We start from the raw sequence: 21,654 nt of genomic DNA, 5'->3' as shown, positions 1-21,654 counted from the left end.
GGCCCTTTTGCTAATCGCCTTAGAAGACTAATGTCTGATTAGAAAACCTGTGCAATTATGTTAGCACAGCTGAAAACAGTTATGCTGGTGATATAAGCTATACAACTGGCCTTCCTTTGAGCTTGAAGTTTGTAGAACAAAATTAATATTTCAAATATTAATCATTATTTCTAACCTTGTCAATGTCTTGACTATATTTTATATTCATTTGATAAATAAAAGTGTGATTTTTCATGGAAGACACGAAATTGTCTGGGTGATCCCAAACTTTTGAATGGTAGTGTATATACACATGGTCGATAAAGCTGCTGTCTGAGTGAACCGTTATGTGAAGCAATACATGAGCACATTTAAATGTAAATGAAGATGGGGAGAATACAACATGGAAACAGATCAAACCCTTCAGGTTTCAGACGTAGTGAGTCTGTCTGATTTATTCTAAAAGGCAGTAAGTACACGGAAAAATCCTGATAGGTTTACAAAAAACTAAACTTTCTCCCAACTCCTCTCAAGCTCACATATTACCAGCCAGGGCATACCTCATGGCCAAAATGTTGCAGTATTGCTTTAGGAATAGTGTCGTAATCCATTCCCTGCTGTCCACAAATAAAGCAACAGCTGTTGCGTAAAAGAGGTTTGGCTATTGTAAGACATGGAATAGAAAATAACAGGAAAAAAAGAGTTTTATGAGCTGAGGAGCTATTAAGAGTCATTGTAACTTAACATAATGTAACTTAACAGTCCAGCAGATGTTTTTATTGAGAAGTTCCTTCTCTCTGCTTGACCAATGACATTTCATATCATCAGGCTTTTGGAGTTAAAGAGATTTCTGCCTCCAGACGGAAACAAAGGCATGCTGAATCTGTGCTGTGATATACACATTTCCAGCAGAGGGCAGTATGTTACCTCAGAATAACAAGGTTGTAATGCTGTTAAGGTAAAAAGTTTATTACGATGTTTTTTTTAAACCCATAGAATATGCATATTCAGGTGTTTGTACTTTCATTAAAATTACAAGATAAAACAAATATGTGCTTAAAAAAATTATTGTATTATTATTGTATTATTACTTGCGTTTCAGAGACACAAATCAAACCTGGATCCAGTCTTTGATAAAACTATTTAAAAGTTTAATCAGTTTTGTTTCTTTTTTTCCTGCAGTCCTGATTCCACCCCACCCCCCTTTTTATATCGGAAAAGAGAGTAAATATGTGTGTGTGTACAGCACACCCCGCCAGGCCAGAACGCGAGAAGTGTAAATCTCAAACTTGGAAGAAAAGCGAACAGAAAATGTTAATCGTGTTCTGCAGGCATCGTTGCTTCTCTTGGTCTCAGAGGGACAGAGCTGTATGTATTTTCATCGGAGTGGTGGAAGGAAAAACGTCGGCCCCTGGAATAGTAATGGTCTTTTTTCACGTGAGGAATCCAAACTGTATTACATGCTGGAGGGGATCATTCCTCTCACAAGTTACTCCCAAAGTATCGTCAGTCTTTCAATCTTGAGAGTTCTGTCTTGTGGGAACAGAGTCATGCTTTGCTTTTGTCTCGTGCCGGTAGCTTTACTTTTTTCCCCATCTAAGCTTTCTCTGAGAATCAGCTGCCGGATAGATGAGAGATTTGTGTCTGCAAAAACACAGGTGAACGAATAGAGCCACACTTGTACAGATGTTGGCAGATGTGCAAACATTACCTCGAGGCATGCAGATGTACAGTATTTGCACATATAGTTCAGATGTTAAGCATGTCTCTTTCTCTCTTTCTCTCTCTCTCTCTGCCTCTCTCTGCCATTCTCGGATGGGGATCATAAACACGGCCTTTAGCCAATATTCAAACGTCATTGGTATAAACACCATGATCGGCTGGGTTCTCCTCCCCTTGCAGTAATTGTGTGCTTACCAAGGGCAACAACAAAAGAAAAAGCCGACTAACATGAATAATTCTCAGTTTTCTCGCAGATTATTTTTTATTGCATTTGCTTTGCTAAGTATTAGTCATGAATCTAGAACCATGACAATACAGTTATTAAGAGGAAAGGCCAGCAGGATACTCATACGTTACCTCAAAACTACAAAATAAATGAAAGAGCTCCTTCAATCATCAAGAGGATCCTTTCTTTTTGTACTGTTCCCCCCCGATAAAGTTTATCCTTTTTCTTCTTCTTTCTTCTCTGTTGTAATGGAGGAAGCCTATGATGGTGGGATTCTTATTGCATTCTGGTTAAAAATGCGGAGGAGTGTTTAATCAGAACATAATTTGCCGTACAGCCTGAAGCAGTGCTTCCATAAGCAGTGCAGAATGCCTCTAATCATTACTATGTTCACGGATGGATTATTATAATTGGAAAACCTACTCCTGGTGATACAAATATGTTACTTTCAGAAAAAAAATCCAATTTAATAGGCCTAAAAGTTCTATTAAAATAAGGGTCAAAGGATCCATAAATACCGTCTTTAAAGCAGTTGACATTAATGCCTCGCATGTACAATATGTACAAATAATGAAAATAAACCAGAGTAGAACCAAAAGAAACACCATCGTTCGTTGGAGAACACACACATTGCTTTGATCCTTAGTGCAGCAATAACTAAATCAATATTCTGGTGAAGGTCTCACTCACTCACCCAAGAATATGTATATTTAGTTTTGCATTCCTGCATATAATTGTGTCCATTAGTTGAGATGCTAATTACAACAAACCCAAATTTAAAATACCTCCTTTTCAACAAAAAAACGGCGACTTATCCCAGGTACCGATTCATCATGCAGCAGTGAGTGAGTGAGTTGGAGTCATTTGGCCCTTCTTCCCTGCTTTTACAGCCATTAAAATACCAGAGTGCAAGCATAAATAATCAGAATGTCTGTCACGACGCTCACTGTTCTCCATAAAGAGCTTTCTGAAATGCCGTTGAAGTACATTATGGAGCTAATTCCGTGGCCAGGAAGTCTTTTCTCCTCAAGCGCTGATTGAAAATGAACTGCAGTGTCGTAACACGGATGAATGTTTCCCTCGAAGATGAAATGACCTGCAGCATCTCATCTGTTTCAGAGCGTCGAACTGTCGGCTTTCTCCGGGGATGTTTACCGTTGCAATCAAAGCCAATAGCAAGCAGCTCTTTGGGATTATTAACTCAAAATATATTTATATTTTTAGAGGTTCATCAAAATTCGGAAGCTTATCTCATCAGTGCGTTTGTTTCTGTCTCTAGGAGCTCTCTGTTCAGCCGTTGTGTTGCTTAGATATAATGTTTGACATCGTAACATTGTTTGTACCTGTTGTGTGATTATTTGTTATTTGTTTTTCTATTGCAAGTGAAGAATACTATCAATGTACAGCAAATCCTCCGGAATCAACCTTTTACATGTATCTATGTTAAGGGAAATGAATACAAGATCATGCCATGGCGTTTACATATTTTAGCCCATTCACAACAACTTACATACTCTTGACTTGTGATGAATTCCAACCCCCCAAAAAATGGAGGGAGGCCACAGAGGAGGAGATCGTGACTGGTCATGTGTCGTCGCTACGGGAGACACGGGTCATAAAACAGCATTGTGACTCGTCCATGTGCATCTAGGTCCAATGTTATTTCAATCAAAGTCCCTGAAGTCATTCTTCTTTTCTATAACGTTTAGCATCCCGACATACTGTATATTAAGGGTTCAACTCTGCTTAATCAGGACTCTGTGGGTGTCGCTTGGTCAGATTTGATTGGCGGTCATATTAACTGACATCGCAGCGAAACAACTGGCTTCACATTTTGATTGAAACATTGCCAAGACATGCACAGAAAGAGAAAGGGAGAACAGAAAGGCCTGACGTCACCTTTTTCCAACTCATGTGACACAAGTGACAGCAAAAAAAATACACAAAATGTATCCTAAAATAGCCGCGGCTCATCCAATTTTTGCCAGAACAACGTGTCTTCATGTACTTTACAAGCCCGACGCTCTCAGTAAGAAGCTGATTGAGAAAATATGTTTTCTGAGCCTGTGCATGGAACCTTGCTGTTCACCGGGATGAAGGACCTGTCTCAATTACGCTTAGTGTCTGCACGTTGATTTGCACACTGTATTCATATAAATGAAAGCAAGTCACTGCAGGGGAGAATAGATTCATCTCTCTAAAAAGCCTGAATGGAAAAAAACAGTAAAGTGACTTTTGAAACCAAGCCATCTCTGCACCTGTGAAACACAATTTATTTGTAATAATAATGATGAAGAACTCTCTTTTAAAATGAATGAGTTCATTTGGTATTACAGCAGGGGGGATGGGAAGTGGGCAGATTGCTTATTACCCCCTTTTTATGTTGTAATCTGAGGGTAATACACATCCATAAATATCTCTCAGGTTTTAGATTTATTTTCCGTCTCATCATCTTCCTCCCTCTTCTTCCCGACTCCTGTTATATTGTAGGTGTGGGCCAGCAGCTTCCTTCCTAATGAGCCGGCTCTGTCAGACCGCAGTCAGAGAGCCTACCACCAGAAACATGGAGAACCGCTGCTGCTGCAATACGCCAAACAAGAGGCTGAGAAAAAGGTACATATGAACACACATGCAAATAATGTCTAAAAAGAACATCAGATGTAACATTTTGCCTTCAGTGGCTTGTAATGTACCTAGTGTTACTTTAATTAGAGTCGTTACAGAGAAGGCAGTTTCTTTTCCTTCATTTAAAAAAAATTGTTGTGTTGACATTTTACAAAAAGAAAAGACACAGTGAGAGGTGTGAGGTCTGCAGTTTATCATTAGTTTCAGACATTTTGAAGTTTAAAATTAAATGAAACTTTGAGTATGGCTACAAAGTTACATTTTCTTCAATAAACAATGTGTGAAACAAAAGAAGTGTTAAACATTTAGAATTCCGATTGAATAGTCCAGGAAATATCTTCTCGTCCATATGCATCATGGGAAGACGTGCATCAAATCTGGCGTCCCAGGTTATATAGAGGCCAGTCACATTAAATCAAACGATAATACTTGTTTTGATTAAATGAAGTGCTTTTTTTGAATGGCCTCACTAAAATTTGGATTTGTTGACTATGACAAAATATGGTGAATGGTGATGGGGGAAGTCATTTTGGATCACTGTGATAAAGGTTCATAATAACAATCAGAGGAAAGCTTTAAAAGGTGTTTTTAAAGTCTCTAAATATGTGATTCATGCAAAATGGTCTTTCTCAGCGTGACTACCCTCATTGCCTCTCCACCTTTTCCCCCCGATATGCTTCTCTTTCTTTCTTTTTTCCTCCACATTCGCAGAAATGTCTTTCAGTCGCTGAAGCGTGTCATTGGACAGCAGAGATGCTCATTAGCATAATGCGGCATTATCCATCTTTAACCTGTGCTAAGATTAAGTGAAGAAAAAAAAAGAATCACGACAGTCTGTATTTAAGTGATTTCTCATTCAATTGAATTCAGTTTATTTTGCATAGCTCGATATCACAATATACAAATTTGAATATGACAGAGTGTATGAATAGTTGGTGGTAGGCATGGACCGCGATCTAGACCTCTGTGTGTGTGTGTGTGTGTGTGTCAGGCATCAGCCACAGTAACTACAAATGAAAGGGTCCAACGCAGCCCTGAGCCCCTTTAGCGCGTTGGAAAATGTCTGATTCGTGAGCAGAGCTCTTTACCTTTTAGACTTCCACCTCCCAGTCGTCCTCTGAATTGAGTTTGGAGCAGATTGCATCTTTTTTTGTTATTTATGTTTCATTAGGTATGACCTCACTTCCAATGTTGATTGTTCCTTTTGTGTGTGTGTGTGTGTTCATTTTATATCTGTTTCAGATTGAGTGGAAAGCCGTAATGCCATTACTTTTTAGCATTGCACTGCAATTGTGTGTAAGAGAAGCGCTAAACATATTTTCTCTGTTTATTTTATCCTGATTATTTAGTGTATTTTCACACTGCGGACTAGGAATTTTTAAGTTGCCTCATCAAAATACATTTAGAAATCATATAGTTTTTACCATATTGCCCTTGAAAGCCTTTGAAGATAATAATTAGTAATGTAATCTGAAGTAAAAAACAATCTGTCTAAAGAGGAAGGTTTTTCTGTTCCTCTTCTTCACTAGCATTAAAGCAGTGTCTTTGGAGTGACTAAAAAAAGAACAATCATTACATTCCTTCACCAGAACAGTTGTAAAGGGAGAATGGGAATTGATGATGAGGACACAAACGAGTGGAAGGAGAGAGGAAAGAGGAAAAGAGAAATCAGACAGCGACTGATTGATTCAGGGAAGGAGCTGATACACCAGTGAGTCTGCTGGGAGTGTGAGAGTGACCTCAAACCATTTCATATTATTCAACCATAAAAGTAAAAACTTTCAAGAATAGTGCAGTTGATAAACTTTACTGATACCATTTATGTACTTTTACTTTAGTATGATTGAGACTTTTTCTTCTAACACTATTTTTACACTGCTGTATTATTACTTTTACACAAGTATGTTATCTGAGTTTTTTTTTTTTTTTAATGTTTGTTCTAAATTTGGTTGCTTTTGTTGTCAAGTGTGTGTGTGTGTGTTTGTGTCTGTTTGAGTGTGTGAGAGTGAGTGAGTGAGAGGGGATAGCGTTAAGGTTTCGAGAAGAGCAGAGTAGACGTTTGAATCGCCTCGACAGCTGCTCACTGACCTTTGATGAAATCAGAGTTGAAGGGTGTGTGTGTGTGTGTGTGTGTGTGTCTGTCTTTGTCTCTGTCTCTCTCTCCTTTTGCTCCTGTCTCTTTGACACAAGGTTAGGACCTTAAATTGGCACACTGCAGTGTTTGGAGCAGTTTAAATTGGGGTTCAGCTCCCTGGTGACACTCCTGACTTTGAAACCAAAACTTTCTAAGCTAATTGAATGAACCTCTTTGGGATTTGCGGTCTGAGAGGTGTCTGTTTTAGGACATCTTCCAATTCCTCCGTCTCTTTTTCTCTTCACTCCACCAACCTAACCCCCCCCTCTCTTCATTTTCCTCAATCTTACCCCGCCATCCTGGTTCTATTTCATTCTATCCGTCTCCATTCTGCTCCTTTATAATTCTGTTAAGGGCAGCAGAGAAAGGATGTGCTGGAATAAGCGTGGAAGATAGTTTGAGATTGAAATGGAGAGCACTGTAAAATTATTAGAAGTAAGAATACAATGTAAAATCATTATTCTGAATAGCATAAAATGCGGTTCATAATGGCGTTGCTAAACACTGTAAAGATACAGATACCAGAAATACAATTTCCTCCTTTCTTACTTAAAAAATATGTGTTCAAAATGAAACTCTACACAGTGTTATTGCACCGGGCTTTAAGTTGAATCCTATCCTGCAAGGGAAGTTCATTAGGATTCAGATAGATTACTGTTAATTTTAAACAGCATTTCCAGAAGATGCCTTAATTATGCACTAATGCCCGAACAAATTTGCTCAAACCTCTGGGAGATTCATGGCAAAAGAAGCCCAAACACACTCTCTTTGCTTTGTTGCTGGTTACTGCAAATGATTATTTGTATTTTTCTAAAGATTTTATTTAGTTTTCATGCTATTCACACATGGCACCATGAATACTTTTGACTGACATAATGTATAAAGGCAATATAAGGAAAAACAAATGAAAATCACGAGAAGAAAGCCGTACATTTCCTATACGACTTTTCTTAGCTTCAGTGAAACCAGAAAAAAAGAATTGTCTTTAGTTAACTTGACATATTGAGAAATGATTCAGTGTTCTCAAACACAAGGCTTGGTAGTCTGATCATATATCGGTCACTTGACATCCAAACTGAAACACAAAATACTCTGAATAAACGTGGAAATATGTGCCCGTGGAATTATATATATTTTTTACATTAAGCTTATTAGTGGAAGATGCAAAATGCCCGAGGGGAAACCCAGAGTACACATGCAACATGTACACACTGAGCCCTCTGTGTGACACAAGATTGAGTGTTGATCCCAGGAATCAATTACTGTGACATGAAAATGGTAAATACTGAGTCACCATTCTGCCCAAAACATGTTCAGTCTATAAACTTCTGGCACGACACTTATTCCTGCTGATCGTGCCTCTGCTCAGGTTGAGTTATGCTGCAATTTACGGAAAGCTACTGGACTCCATACCAGGCGGTAGATCCATACAGATGGGATCTGTCAGTTATAATTAATGATACATTGCCCAAACATTGTGTTTGTGAAGGGGCGGAGCTAAACGTCCCATCTTGGGCATGTCTCTTATGAACTGGCAATGCTACACGCCACGGCAATTACTTACTGCTTTTTGGTGTCATGGCACATTTACAGTTCAGGTTTCACCATTCCGTCACCAGTAGCAGCAGGAAGCTCTTTTCGGCAAATTAATGAATGAATCCACTGTATGCTGCGTGCACAACACTAAACGGCAAACGCACACGGTCATCAGCTTGCCGGTGGACATAGCTGAGCATGTGGCAGCTAAAGAACCGCTTCGTTCTCTCAGGAGGAAAGTGACAATTTGACTTTCAATTATCAGGTGGTTAAAAGTACACGAAGGCCACGGTGGCTGTCCATCTGCTGTCGGTGTGTGACAACTTTACAAGGGGATTGTCTGTCAGGACGTCGTGTTTTTCAGCTCGTTTTGAGGTTCTTCTGCCCCCAAGAAGCCTAAAAAAGTTTACAAAATCAATACAGCTTGAGGAGCTCTGCGGTCGATCAATCCTGCTGCAAATTATTGTTTCTGCTCCGAGGCCTCGACACGGCACACTTTTCATTTTGGAATCAGAATGAGGCATACGGGGAGGTGTGTTTGGAAATATATATTAACATGCCGTTAAGGGAAATCTAGTATATACTGTGTGTGTATATACACTACCGTTCAAAAGTTTGGGGTCACTTAGAAATGTCTTTATTTTTCAAAGAAAAGCACTGTTTTTTCAATAAAGATAACATGAATCAAAAATACACACTATACATTGTTAATGTGGTAAATGACTATTCAAGGTGGAAGTGTCTGGTTTCTAATGAAATATCTCCATAGGTGTATAGAGGCCCATTTACAGCAACGATCACTCCAGTGTTCTAATGGTACATTGTGTTTGCTAATCGCCTTAGAAGACTAATGTCTGATTAGAAAACCCGTGCAATTATGTTAGCACAGCTGAAAACAGTTATGCTGGTGATATAAGCTATACAACTGGCCTTCCTTTGAGCTTGAAGTTTGTAGAACAAAATTAATACTTCAAATATTAATCATAATTTCTAACCTTGTCAATGTCTTGACTATATGTTCTATGAAATGTTCAATTCATTTCATAAATAAAAGTGAGTTTTCATGGAAGACACAAAATTGTCTGGGTGACCCCAAACTTTTGAACGGTAGTGTATATATAAATAATAGAAAGAGAGAGAGAGGTGATTTTGGGATAGTATGAACTTTCACAAGATTCCTACTATGGATGTTAAACAGACATAAACACCCACACACACACACACCTACACACCTACCCACACCTTTACACACACTTTCTGAGCTAATCTATTTCTGATGAATTGTAATACCAAGGTCGGGTCATGTTTGTGCCCACTCATCATCAGCTTGTTAAATCTTAGCTTCCGACACCTTCTGCATTCAAACAGTTTATGGTAATGAAGCTTTCGTGCTGCGAACAGCCACTGACCTGTTCCATAATCATTTTGAACTCTGTTTGTTGTAAAGTAAGAGCGTGCTCTGTCGACCTTTACACATTTTTTGGTATTACTCAGTATTCCTTGTTTTTATTCTTCTGGGCTCAACGCTTAAAAAAGCCAAAGCAGTCTGAACATGTTTTTTTCCGTTTACCGTCTCTGTATATGTCTGTGTTTATTATAACTTATGGGACTAAATGTTTGTAAAGTATTGTCGTTTCATCAAATTCAGCTTTGTAATCGTTCACACACAGTAATTACTCGAAAGACTGCAAGGAAAAAAAGAAAAGAGATGAAAAGAGAAGAAGAACCAGCAGTCCTCTCTCATGTGGAATATTAGGTTTGATAAATTGACTGCTTGGATGGCTTTTCTCAATAACTTGTATTCCCTGAATAGGACGGTTCAAGGAGCTCAACCTGCTGAATGATAATCATTACAGTTGCTCAGATTGTATACACAGATATGAGATTTTCCAGGTCAGGTTCACTGGCTCCAATAGTTTAAAACAAATTACAAATAAGTTTAGAAACAGCAGGTAACTCAACAATACTTACTTGCTCGTAGATATCTGTAAAAAGAAGAAAATTAACAATTCATCCTCTGGGAACCATGAATGTCTGTACGAATGTGTTAGCAAACCGTCCAATAGTTGAGGTATTTCAGTCTGCACCAACAGAACCATGCTGCTCGTCTTACATTACAATAGTGCAACTTTTTTCTGTACATATATATATTTTTTCTTTACCATACCTTTTGAGGCGAATAGAGCGAACCACACGATGTAGTCTAGCTTCAGGTTAAGCTCTAAGGTTGGATTTGGAGTCTTGAGTTATGTTCTCCTATAGATCTGGAACCAAACCCGACTTTTTAAATCAGTGTTTTTGACTTTTCTAGAACAAGAATCAGTTCAGCATAAACTTTATATGGACTCAATATTACTTCCCTGCTTCTTCAAAAACATTTAAATGGTGTCTCTTCTCTAGGAGCGTGTAGTGGTGGAGACGTCTGATTGGCTGGCGGTGGTTCCATATTGGGCAACGTGGCCCTACCAAACGCTTTTGTTACCACGAAGACATGTCCTCAGGATCAATGACCTCACCACAGAGGAGAGGGAGGGTGAGTTTGGAAGTGCGCGCGTGTGTGTGTGTGTGTGTGTGTTATTCACAGCACATTCAGGCAACTTCCAAATCATGGAGTTTAAATCTGCTCAATCAAATATAAAATTGTAGGCCAAAGTTTAAAAAATGGGATGCTAGTTATGAATGAATGAGTTCAAACTTTAACTAACAGTCTGCTATCTCAAGCTGCTACATATAGATTATGGTGGTTGCAAGTATTTGTAGCTTGTCAACCATCCCTCTATCATATAGTTCATAAAGAAACACAACGCTTTGCAAATTGTTAAATAAATTGGTTATTGACTGTCGTTCAGATGACTCAAGTCGATGTTGTTGTTGTTGTTGTTGCCTGAGAACTAATTATCTTAAGGTCGAGGAGATCTTGTGAGATTACATCCCATTCCCTCTCAAGGACAAACCCCATCATGAGCTACCGGCTCATTTGGTTGACAACCGAGAGTCTATTTAGCTGATGGAGCGTCTGTGTTGTGACGGTATCTAGACAAGATGGATCGGTGGGCCAGCTGCCGGCTGAGGCACAGTGTGTCACCGCTGCTTCACACTAGAATCAACACAGACGAACAGTCAGCTGGGCCCGTGGCCATTTTCAACAACAGGCTGATTTGTTAACGCAGATATTGATGATTATTTCATCAACTAATCACCAATAACAAGGATGTCAATCAGGAATGGGTTCACTAAATATGATCCAAGTTGTCTCAACAGTATCCGTGTATCACAAGGACATCGATTTGGAGTATTTTCAGTATTTTGTGATTTATGTGACAGAAATAGCACTTGTTGGACGTAAAAATACAGCTTCACATCAAACCCCATTGCTTCTTTTGACATTTTGGATAAACATCGATGTTCTTATTTTCTTAAATATTGTCCAGATCAGTTTTTAAAGAATGGGTTGAATTTTGTTTCAAATGTCCTGCTTGTTGTGTTCTTCAAATAACCTGGAAATTGCACAGAATCATTATGTTTAATCGAGTGTATTCTGAATTTAGTTTGGCCATTAATTGATCATTTAAATTCTCAATGCATTTGGTGTTGTAAATGGGCCCAATTCAGAATTCCAAATTGCTTCGAGTGGAGCTGGACATGGTACGTGTCGTTGGAACAAAGATGTTGTAGTGTAAAACAAGCTCTTTAAAACAATTTATAAGATTAAATGCAGGTGATCAATTACGATTTTAATCCCTAATTTGTCCGTCTGTTCATCAGGTCTGGCTGACATCATGAAGCGACTGCTGACCAAGTATGACAATCTGTTTGAGATCTCGTTCCCCTACTCCATGGGCTGGCACGGTAAGACAACGGAGTGGGAGTGTTGAGAAGACAAAAAGTTTCAATAACAATATTGAAAGTTACTTTTGTAAAGTGACAGGAGAGCGGGACAGATGGCGGGAAAGATGAAAGATAATTTCAATCTAAATACATAAAAATCTGTCGATGGATTGGTGCTACAAACTGGAGGCTGTTCACATATCTGGCCAGCCGGTAACAAATTCACTTTGTCAGTTTGATATATGAATGAGCTCCATTTCCATTGTCTGCAATAGTCATTAAATATGTGAAGCGGAGTCATTACATTGCGTGTCATTTAGCTGACGCTTTCATCCAAAGCCACTTACAATAAGTTCATTCAACCATGAGTACAAACTCAAAACAACAAGAATCAAGAAAGTAACATTTCTTCAAGAAAACCCAACTACAAAAATAACAAAAGCAAGTGCCACTGAAGTGCTAATCTGCTTTTATTCAAGTTATAGTCATAAAAGAGGTGTTTTTTTAGTTTCCTGTGGAAGATGTAGAGACTTTCTGCTGTCCTGATGTCAGTGGGGAGCTCGTTCCACCAATGAGCAAACGGTCTGGATTTTGTCGAGTGATTAGCTCGAAGTGACGGAGTCACAAGGTGATTGGTAGATGCCGAGCGGAGTGAACACGCTGGGGTGTAAGGCTTGACCATATCCTGGATGTGGACGGGGCCCGATCCATTCGCAGCACGTTACGTAAGAACCAATGATTTGAAGTGGATGCGGGCAGCCACCGGTGACCACTGAAGAGAGCGGAGTAGTGTGGGTGAATTTCGGGAGGCTGAAAACCGGTCGAGCTGCTGCAGCATTCTGGAGGAGCTGCAGAGGTCGGATGGAGGAGTCAGTCGGGATTTTAAAAACAAACTTGGTGGCATCACGTGTTTTTCTTTCATGTCTAACTTTACATCATCATCCACCAACATGGCATTGATATCACAGGAATGTTGATTATCTGGTGCAATGCCATTGAAAAGATGGAAATTAGGATGCAGAGTTGTTCCTCACGGATTAGTGAGGAACATTCTTATTGCATTTCAATCGTCACTCTGCTGTAATACATTGACACAAGAGAGGTCCTCTTCTTTGATGTCACTCCCTTTTTACCTCTTTAAAGCACACTCAAGACACATCACATTATTTCATGTTTTTTCACATGTACAACCATGAAGAAAAACGGATTTCATGTTGATTAAGAGCACTTTCAATTCAATTCAGTTTATTTGTATAGCCCAATTTCACAAACTACAAATTTGTCTCGGAGTGCTTTACAATCTGTACACATAGACATCCCTGTCCCAAGACCTCACATCGGATCAGGAAAAACTCCCAAATAACCCTTCAGGGGGGAAAAAAAGGGAAGAAACCTTCAGGACAGCAGCAGAGGAGGATCCCTCTCCAGGATGGACAGATGCAACAGATGTAATGTGTACAGAAGGACAGATTTAGAGTTAAAATACATTCAATGAATATGACAGAGTGTATGAATAGTTCATAGTAGGCATATTCCACGATGGAGACCTCCACGATCCATCAGGCAGATGGAGGTAGAGAGGAGGAGTGGGCGGAGTCTCAACTTGTGGTGTAGATCAGTTTCTTTTTTTTTTACCATTAGCTATAGTAACGTCTAACATCTTGTCTGCATGACCGCAGGTTAACTCGTTATGAGCTTATAATGGCTTATTTAACATCAGCATTCATTTGTGATTGTGTGTCTTTCCAGCTGATGGATATGAAAATCAATATGCACTCTCCTTTTAGCTCATTTCTATCTCCTCATGAGGGAAATACCGGGCTCAATAGCAGCTAAACGCTGTTTAATAGTGGGTAACTAACATGTGTGGATGTACAATCTGATGCTGGAAAGGAATTGTATGCTGGGTTTTTATAGCTTGTTTAAATGTTTTATCCCTGTTGCTGCTGCTCGACATGCTAATGAGATCCAAAAGAGGAAAGTGGTGGGCTGTAAGACCCAACACAATGAGCTGAAAGATGCTAAAACGCCATGGAGCGCTAAATGGAACTACAGAATATGGGGATAATCTGGCACCTTTCCCATTACACACAGTCATTTGATCTATTGCCCATGTACATATTGATTAGAGCATCTTTAATGTTTATTTACCCAAGCCAGTGTTTTTCTATATTTGCTGGCCTTCCAGGTGGTATTTGTCTTTTCCATTCAGAATATGATTCTCAATTAAATTTCCCCAGAGGCACATTTTATAATTATTTTATTTTCAATAAAAAGGCGAGTGCTTTTTCCCCATCTGCTGGTGCTGAAATTAGTTGTTAACACAATAATAATAATGTAATAACTGCTGCGTCAAATGTGTACATTTTGTACATCTCTGGCTTTTAATAAACTTTGGATTTCGGATATATTTTGAAGAGCGCTCAACTTTAGAATGTAGTGCTTTATGCATTGTATATGAACATGCGTTCTACACCGCACGACATTATGTTGAAGTTCAGGTTTCTCTTTTCAATGGTTGCTGCTGTTTCTCCTCTTGAGCAGCGTGTCTGGATCCTGCACCCATTCTCCTTTGGTTACCATCACTTTGGCATCGCGGCAAAACAACTCCGTCAGAGGACATGAAAGAACCAGCAACAAGACAGCGAATAATTGAATAAGCAAGCGAATCACCTTTTTTCATTCTGACAGAACATGCAGGGTGACGAAATACATTTGCAAAGATCTCAGATGGTGAAATCCCAAATTCACATCTATTTCGACAGACCTCACGCCACTACAGTCGAGAAGCGAGTAGTAATCTTGGTTTAACTGTTGTGTTTAATTGGCTGTGAAGAAGCAGCTTGCACAAAACACACAAAGGCCCTGCGCTTTATATTAAAAGGGAGGTGTATGCCACCGGGACAGCTGTTCCTCTTTAGAATCTCAGGCGTTGGCTGATATTCACCTGGACTGAGACCGGGAGGGAAATGAGAAAAAACCCATTGTGAGTGTTGGCAGACAAAATCCTTGCAGCGGGTTCAAACTGTAACAAAAAGGTGATGCGATGAGGGATGTGTGACAGGACGGAGAGCCGTGTCATCACGCTCAGAGGGATCCTCTTAGAAGCAAAAAGGTCACAGGAACAACCCCTGCCGCTGGAAACCTCACTGCTCCCTGTCTAAGACATTCTCATTCTGAGTGAAGATAGACGCTGCAGCTTGCATCTAGATTCTAGATGCACTCCCGAGACAACTTGTGGACATAGTGCAGAGAGGGTGTATACGCTTTTCTCGCCAAGCGCCGATCACTTTTCTTTTGTTTTTTTGTCTATTTCGCTCTCCCATTCCCAAATGGTGGGCTTTTCCCTCTTTCATGAACAGCCTGAAGCTAGTGAGGCATGCACATCATGACTAATTAGGACTAACAACTAGGTTGAAGTTAATCTTAGTTTAATTCAGTCCACAGCTCCGTAGTCAGGAAGAGAGACGAATCCAAATTAAAGTTGGCTCGAGAGTGACAATTGGTATCGATTGTCCGGTCTCAGATCCATCGTGGGGAGATCACCTGGGTCCCACATATGCTGCTTTTTGTATTTGTTTTTGCGAGGGAGCCCAAATTAAAGATTTTCGAAAAGAGAGATGTTGCTCTCAAACTGCGGCGTGGAGAAAAGGACAGAGGGCATGCGAGGACACAGTCATTCACTGACTTCCTTCATGTTATTTTATCAGACATCAAATCTTTGAAGTAAAGTCTGGGTCTAACGCTGCCTGTGGTGAAGGATCCGACAGATCTTGTCTTAAGTTTTGGCTTTAATCTTGTGTGTTTTATTTTTTTAGATGGCCAGAAAGTTTGTGTTACAGCAATGTGCTGACGGTTATAGTCAGACGGTTATTTTCTGTGGCAAAGAATGTTATTACTTCTTTTGCACAGGGCTGGAGGAGAAATGGGGGAAAGCATCTGCCGAAGAGGTACTTACAAGTGGTGAACACACCATTTAAACGACTAACAATACATTAAAATTAGTCTTTATGTTTTTATAGTATATTGTCACTTAACGTTATTGTTACAGCAGAGTGTGCATGGTGTCGCTTGTTGATGCTCTAAAACACACATTTCACGAGAGTATCCTGTGGGGTCTGGATCTTTTAGTTTAATATACCAACTGTAATCTAAGAGCTTCAATATTTACTTTATTTATTTCTTAACTGTTGCAACAAATAGCGCGACATATTCAGTGTCAAATGCAGTTTCATATCTTTAAACAATGTGAAATGTAACATGTTATCTGCTACTACTTCCTTCTGTTTTCTATTCCATTACATTCTTGCAAATAATGGAATACGGTCAATTTGTGTTCTTTTTTTAAATTGGCAACAATACCTTAAACTCTCCAAACAATAGTTTTATTTTCACCTCATCAAGGGGGATTAAGGGAATACAGATTGCTGGGATTACAGTTGATGTGCTTTGGTGCGCTAACACACAGAGAGCTTGACACACATGCACACATAGAAATGCTGCACACACTGACTCTTTCATGTGGAAACACACTCTTATTCATATCCATATCCAGACACAGACCTGGCTTACATGATGAGTTACCTTATCTCCCCATCTGTGTTGGTGCTTTATTCGGGTGCATTTCGTCCAGCCAGCTTTTATTTTGGGCCGAGTTTATTCGTGGCAGTGTGGGGATAGACGTGGTTGGATGGTGTTTGAGTCACCTGGGAAATCATGGATTGGATAAAGCTACCTGCTTTAAATTCATTCTAACACATGCACGCATGCAGCAGACGAAACACATCCAAACCTATTTAAAAGTGGTTAATTGTCTCCTAATAGTCGCATCTGTCTCTCTTCATTCCTTATCTCGCGTCATCTCTCTCAGTGTGTGATTAGCCGCCATTGTAAGGAAACGGTTTCTCTCATTGCTGGTTCAATGTCTCTGTGATTCTGTTTTTGAATGGCTTTTGTGTTTAAGAAAGAAAAAATGTAATGAGAGATATTTTTAATCCTACTTCTAATCCCCCGTCAGATCAGAAAGCATCACAGGCGACAAAGAAGGTATTTAAATGTCGCAAATCCCTTCGGTAATTCCCCTCTTAAAGAGTATTGATCGAGTTGTGGGATAATACAATTTTTCATGCACTAATCTGCAGGTTTTGTCAAGTTAGACAAAGAAATGGTGAGAAATCCGAGGAATAAAATGCTTCCACTCAACGATGTCTGGATGTTGAGCATAAAAATAACTTGAACATAATGCTTTGCCCTTCATTCAATCTCAATCCAGTTCAATGCCAAACATTTTAACTCACGTTGGCTCGGCTGGTGCTCTAACCATCCTGTCCTTGATTAAGACGAATAAAAACTCCTAAAAAAAACCTTTTATGTGGGGAAAACGAGGAACTGTAACAGTTTAGCTCCACGCCTTCCTTTTTGTAATAGTTGTTTTCATCCTGTCACACCATCTCGTCAATCCAACTCCCCTCACCTGCCTCTGATCACTCCCTCGTTAGTCCCTCATTCCCTTCACCTGGTCCTCACGCCCTTCTCACCTGCAGCCCATCCCCTCATTAGTCCCTCACTATTTAGCTCCCTCACTTCCACTTGTCCTCTGCCAGATTGTCTTGTGTTTTCGTGCCAAGTTCTCCAGCGTTATTAGAGTATATTCCTGACCTGCCTGTTCTGACCCTGCCTGCCTGCCGTGACCTCTGATTCTCTGCCCCGCCCCTTTTTGCACTTGTTTGCTTCTTCGACTGATCTCCCGGTTTTGACCCAGCCTGTTTCCAACCAAAGACAGTCATCTTTGTTACTCCTGTCTGAGTCGTGCTTTTGGGTCCACTCTAATAGCGTCGTGACAGGAACATTTCTTTCTTGACTAAATGTCTAATGTTTTTGGTCACACAAACTAAACTAAACAAAGTCGGAACCCCTTAGCCAAACCAGTTTAATACTGATGCTTTCATTTAGAGTACACACACCTGTACCAGTGGTGCCTGGTAATACTGTCCAATTACTTGAATTTAGTAGACTCCTTCCCAGCTAATCAGAGCAGAGAATTCTCAGTGGTCATGATATAAAACAATCCCTGAAAGTATGGACCACTGCTTCCTCCTCACAGAAAGTTCTTAATCACTTTAAAATCTCGTTTACTTGTTTCTATTGCACTTGTAAGTTTATTGCTCTGTTGCCCTCAGAGTCAACGCTGGCTGCTTCTTTAATTTGTCCTGCTAGCGACCTGATAGGGGGCTGTCTGGTCTGCAGCTAATGAGCAGAGGGGCTTGTTGATGTGGCGTGGATGGCGGGGAGATAAATGAGCGTGTTGTGTCCTGCATATCCTTAATTAGCCTTCAGTGTTTGATTGTGCCGCCGTTCTGTTTGCGTCCGTGTGTTTACCCGTCCTCCGGTTTTGCGGAAACATTGAAATCATTCAAATGTTGTTTACACATTCGCCAATTTGTTTCGTCGCTATGGTTACCCACGCTTTAATATAAAGCTTCAACAGTCGCCGAGAAATGTGCATCGTGTCCTTTCCTGTGTCACGAGACGATCACAAATACGGAATATTTAAGACCGTGAAACCCTCAAGCCGTCTGCTGGATGATCTTTGCTGACTCGGCATGAACACACACAATAGGGAAGCTAAACATGAATGTTTATAGAGTTGAGATCATGGGAAACGCTTCTTTCATCTATAAATAAACTGCCTCTCACAATTACGGAGGTGCAGAACCTACAAGCCTTTAAGGGGAAAAGGTAAATTAGAGGCTGCTATCTCCAAAGAAGCACATGGGCATGTTTAAACATTGAAATCAAAAATACTAATACGATATGGCATGTTTGTCTGGAACTGGATGTGGTTGCGTTCTCCCGCTTTGGATGATGTACAGCTGCCTCCATCTTAGATGAACCGATGGAACAACACAGACCGCGATGGAAATAAGTCCTGGACTTTGTCCCCGACAATGTCTCACCACTTGAACGGCTACATTTCATGGCTGAGTAAAGCTGGCTCTGTGTCTCAAGTCTAATGTCTCGCCTCTCCTCATTCAGGAGCCCCGACGGGCCCCCATTTAAAGGAAGACAACTCTCACTGGCAGCTTCATGCTCACTACTACCCTCCTCTGCTGCGTTCAGCCACAGTGAAGAAGTTCATGGTGGGCTATGAGATGCTCGCCCAGGAGCAAAGGGACCTCACTCCTGAGCAGGTGAATATTGTAAAATGTGCAGACCCATCTTTTGTGCAGTACAGAGTTACTCATTAATTATACGGATTGTATGTGTTAAAGATTAAAGTACTGAGATTTAAGATGTGATGCTTGAGCTTTTCCACCCCAGGCCATCACAAACGGACCCCTCGCAGCATACTAATTATATTGCTTCACCAGGACTGCAGTAGATTTGTTCTCGGTCCCTATGTATCTTTAAAACTTGCCACTGCTGTGTTCTTGTATTTGCAGGCTGCTGAGAAGCTAAGGAACCTACCAGGAGAACACTACACTACTACGCAATGACGTGTAACGCGACTAGTGCAGCATGTTGACGTGCCTTTGCGAACCCAGGGATTTAAGATATTCTTCTTGTATATATGAATATACATGTACTGCGCTGGTACTGAAATGGACCTCAAACAAAATTTGCTACCAATCTCCGAATCCATGTTTTGGGGAGATAATTGGAGAACATTACCCCCCCCCCCCACACACACACACACACACACACTCCCGCTGTTCCTTCTGTTGAAATTAAACAAACTGTGTTTGTTGTTTCGTTTTGCTGTAAGCCTTCGACCACGCAGTGTTCTTCTTTCCAATAACAAAAGGAGTTGTTTGTGACTCAAACAATTGAGTTTGTTTCTTGTGAATGTAGTCTCATGGAAAACAAATCATTCTTGAAGTCGTTAACCGTTTCACCGCTTTACGCCTCAAAAGGTTTGCTTTATTTCATTTAGAACAAGGATTTAACGGTAACAATGTCGTCTGACAATGTAAGACGACCAAGAGCATTGTTATTGATTCTGAAAAACACCTTAATCAGAGTTCTTAAAACATATACATGTCACAGATGGAACATGTGTAAAACTAAAGGCATGATGTCATGTGTACTTTGTTGGTATGCGCATGACACGACTGCACTGACAAATGTGATAAAGACACATATTTGACACTACACCTGATGATGGTTGACGCAAAACGTTCCTGAATCACAAGTATTCCGAATACGGGGGAAGAATTAAGGATTGATTTGGGGCTCTCATGCGTTTGATTATTTCAGCACCACGGAGAGAGACACCCTTTTGAAAAGCAGATGAGTAATGATCTGGTCTAGACATACTGTCTCAGAATGGATCTGTCCAACACCCCGTCGATTACTTGACACTTCTGACCCGGAAGGCCATGCTGTGTTGTACAAAACAAAGCACTATAAACTTCACATGTTTTAAACTCCTTCTACGTGGGCGTGTCCATGGACAGTTCATTCAAATTACTTTATTGTAATGACATACTTCTAAAATTAGATTCTGAATATCAGCTGTTTCGAGAAAGATGTATGCAGGGAAATCAAAAACTCCGTAACTAATAACAAACCTAAGGGATTACCAAGAGTGCGTAACAGTGGGCAAAGACCTGGTGAGCTCGAGGGGTCATGCGGATGGAGATACTTCGTCATTCAATCATTTCAATTCAATTGCAATAAGAGCTAAAATAAGCTCTAAAAGTAAATGGGTTAAAAAAAAAAGTTAAATTGTGTCTAGCACGTGATTGTAAATCATGCAAATAAAAATACCAAGTTAATTCTTGACATGATAAATGAGGTGTGCTATCACCATGACAACGGCAGGTGGCAGTGTTGCTTACAAAGTGGAGGCAGATGAGCTGCCTTTAGGCTGAGAATCTGACTGCATTTTAAAGTATTGATTTAAAGTAAAGCAATAATCTCTTTGTAATCACTTGAAATAAAAGCCTGCATGCTTGCACATCTTTTCACCTCCAGCGGGGAGGTCAAGGTCAGCTACAGAGCATAAGGGTGTCATTCAGGGACGTCTCAAATTATGTTTGTTGGTTTTCAGCTTGATCTAACGGCCGACCATGTCCTCTTCGGATCAGTCTGTGATAAATATCACAGGACACATTTGGTGAGAATGTACAAAAAGATCAAGATGTGCAAAGATCGAGCAAATCATAGAACCACGTGGGGACTCCTGGTGCGTTGATGTGGTCAAATCTGTGAGACAAACTCAGCGCAGTGAATGCCAGAGAGAAATGTGTATTACTGGACGTTAATAAACGTACTAAAGAATTTAAATACTACCTGGCTTTGTTGGAGTTTTGATTTCACACCTTTAAATCAGTTTTGAAAAAATCGTTCATAGGCCTACTCAGCCACTGTAATTCTAATGTGTGGTGCTATAATTTAGAGGTCAATATGGCTACATCCTTGAGAAAATTACATTATTTTTTCGAAGATAAGCCAAAGGTAACCAAAACAAAATGTTACCTACATACTGATTCTCTCTCTACTTATTTCTCTCTCTATTTATGGAAAAATATTAATCTCTCCATTGCACATTATTAACTCTGCTTTCTCTCTGGAGTCCTTGTGACTTCACGTCTCATTGGGT

The 21,654-nt window shown here is 40.0% G+C and overlaps 1 protein-coding gene across 1 annotated transcript in view; it reads left to right on the top strand.

The window, feature by feature from the left end:
- galt (galactose-1-phosphate uridylyltransferase) overlaps positions 1-21,343 on the top strand; it is a 28,492-nt gene extending 7,149 nt beyond the window's left edge. The window contains exons 7-11 of the mRNA XM_056432108.1: positions 4,418-4,540; positions 10,623-10,755; positions 11,988-12,071; positions 19,086-19,240; positions 19,493-21,343. Of these exons, the coding sequence (XP_056288083.1) occupies positions 4,418-4,540; positions 10,623-10,755; positions 11,988-12,071; positions 19,086-19,240; positions 19,493-19,546 (549 nt within the window). The 3' untranslated portion in view covers positions 19,547-21,343. The remainder of the gene's footprint in view (positions 1-4,417; positions 4,541-10,622; positions 10,756-11,987; positions 12,072-19,085; positions 19,241-19,492) is intronic.
- Positions 21,344-21,654: the final 311 nt, after the last annotated feature.

The sequence above is a fragment of the Pseudoliparis swirei genome, chromosome 15 (genome assembly GCF_029220125.1).
Source record: "Pseudoliparis swirei isolate HS2019 ecotype Mariana Trench chromosome 15, NWPU_hadal_v1, whole genome shotgun sequence".
Classification (NCBI taxonomy): domain Eukaryota; kingdom Metazoa; phylum Chordata; class Actinopteri; order Perciformes; family Liparidae; genus Pseudoliparis; species Pseudoliparis swirei.
The sequence above is the reverse complement of the archived record's forward strand: the minus strand, read 5'-3'. Positions and strand labels throughout refer to the sequence as shown.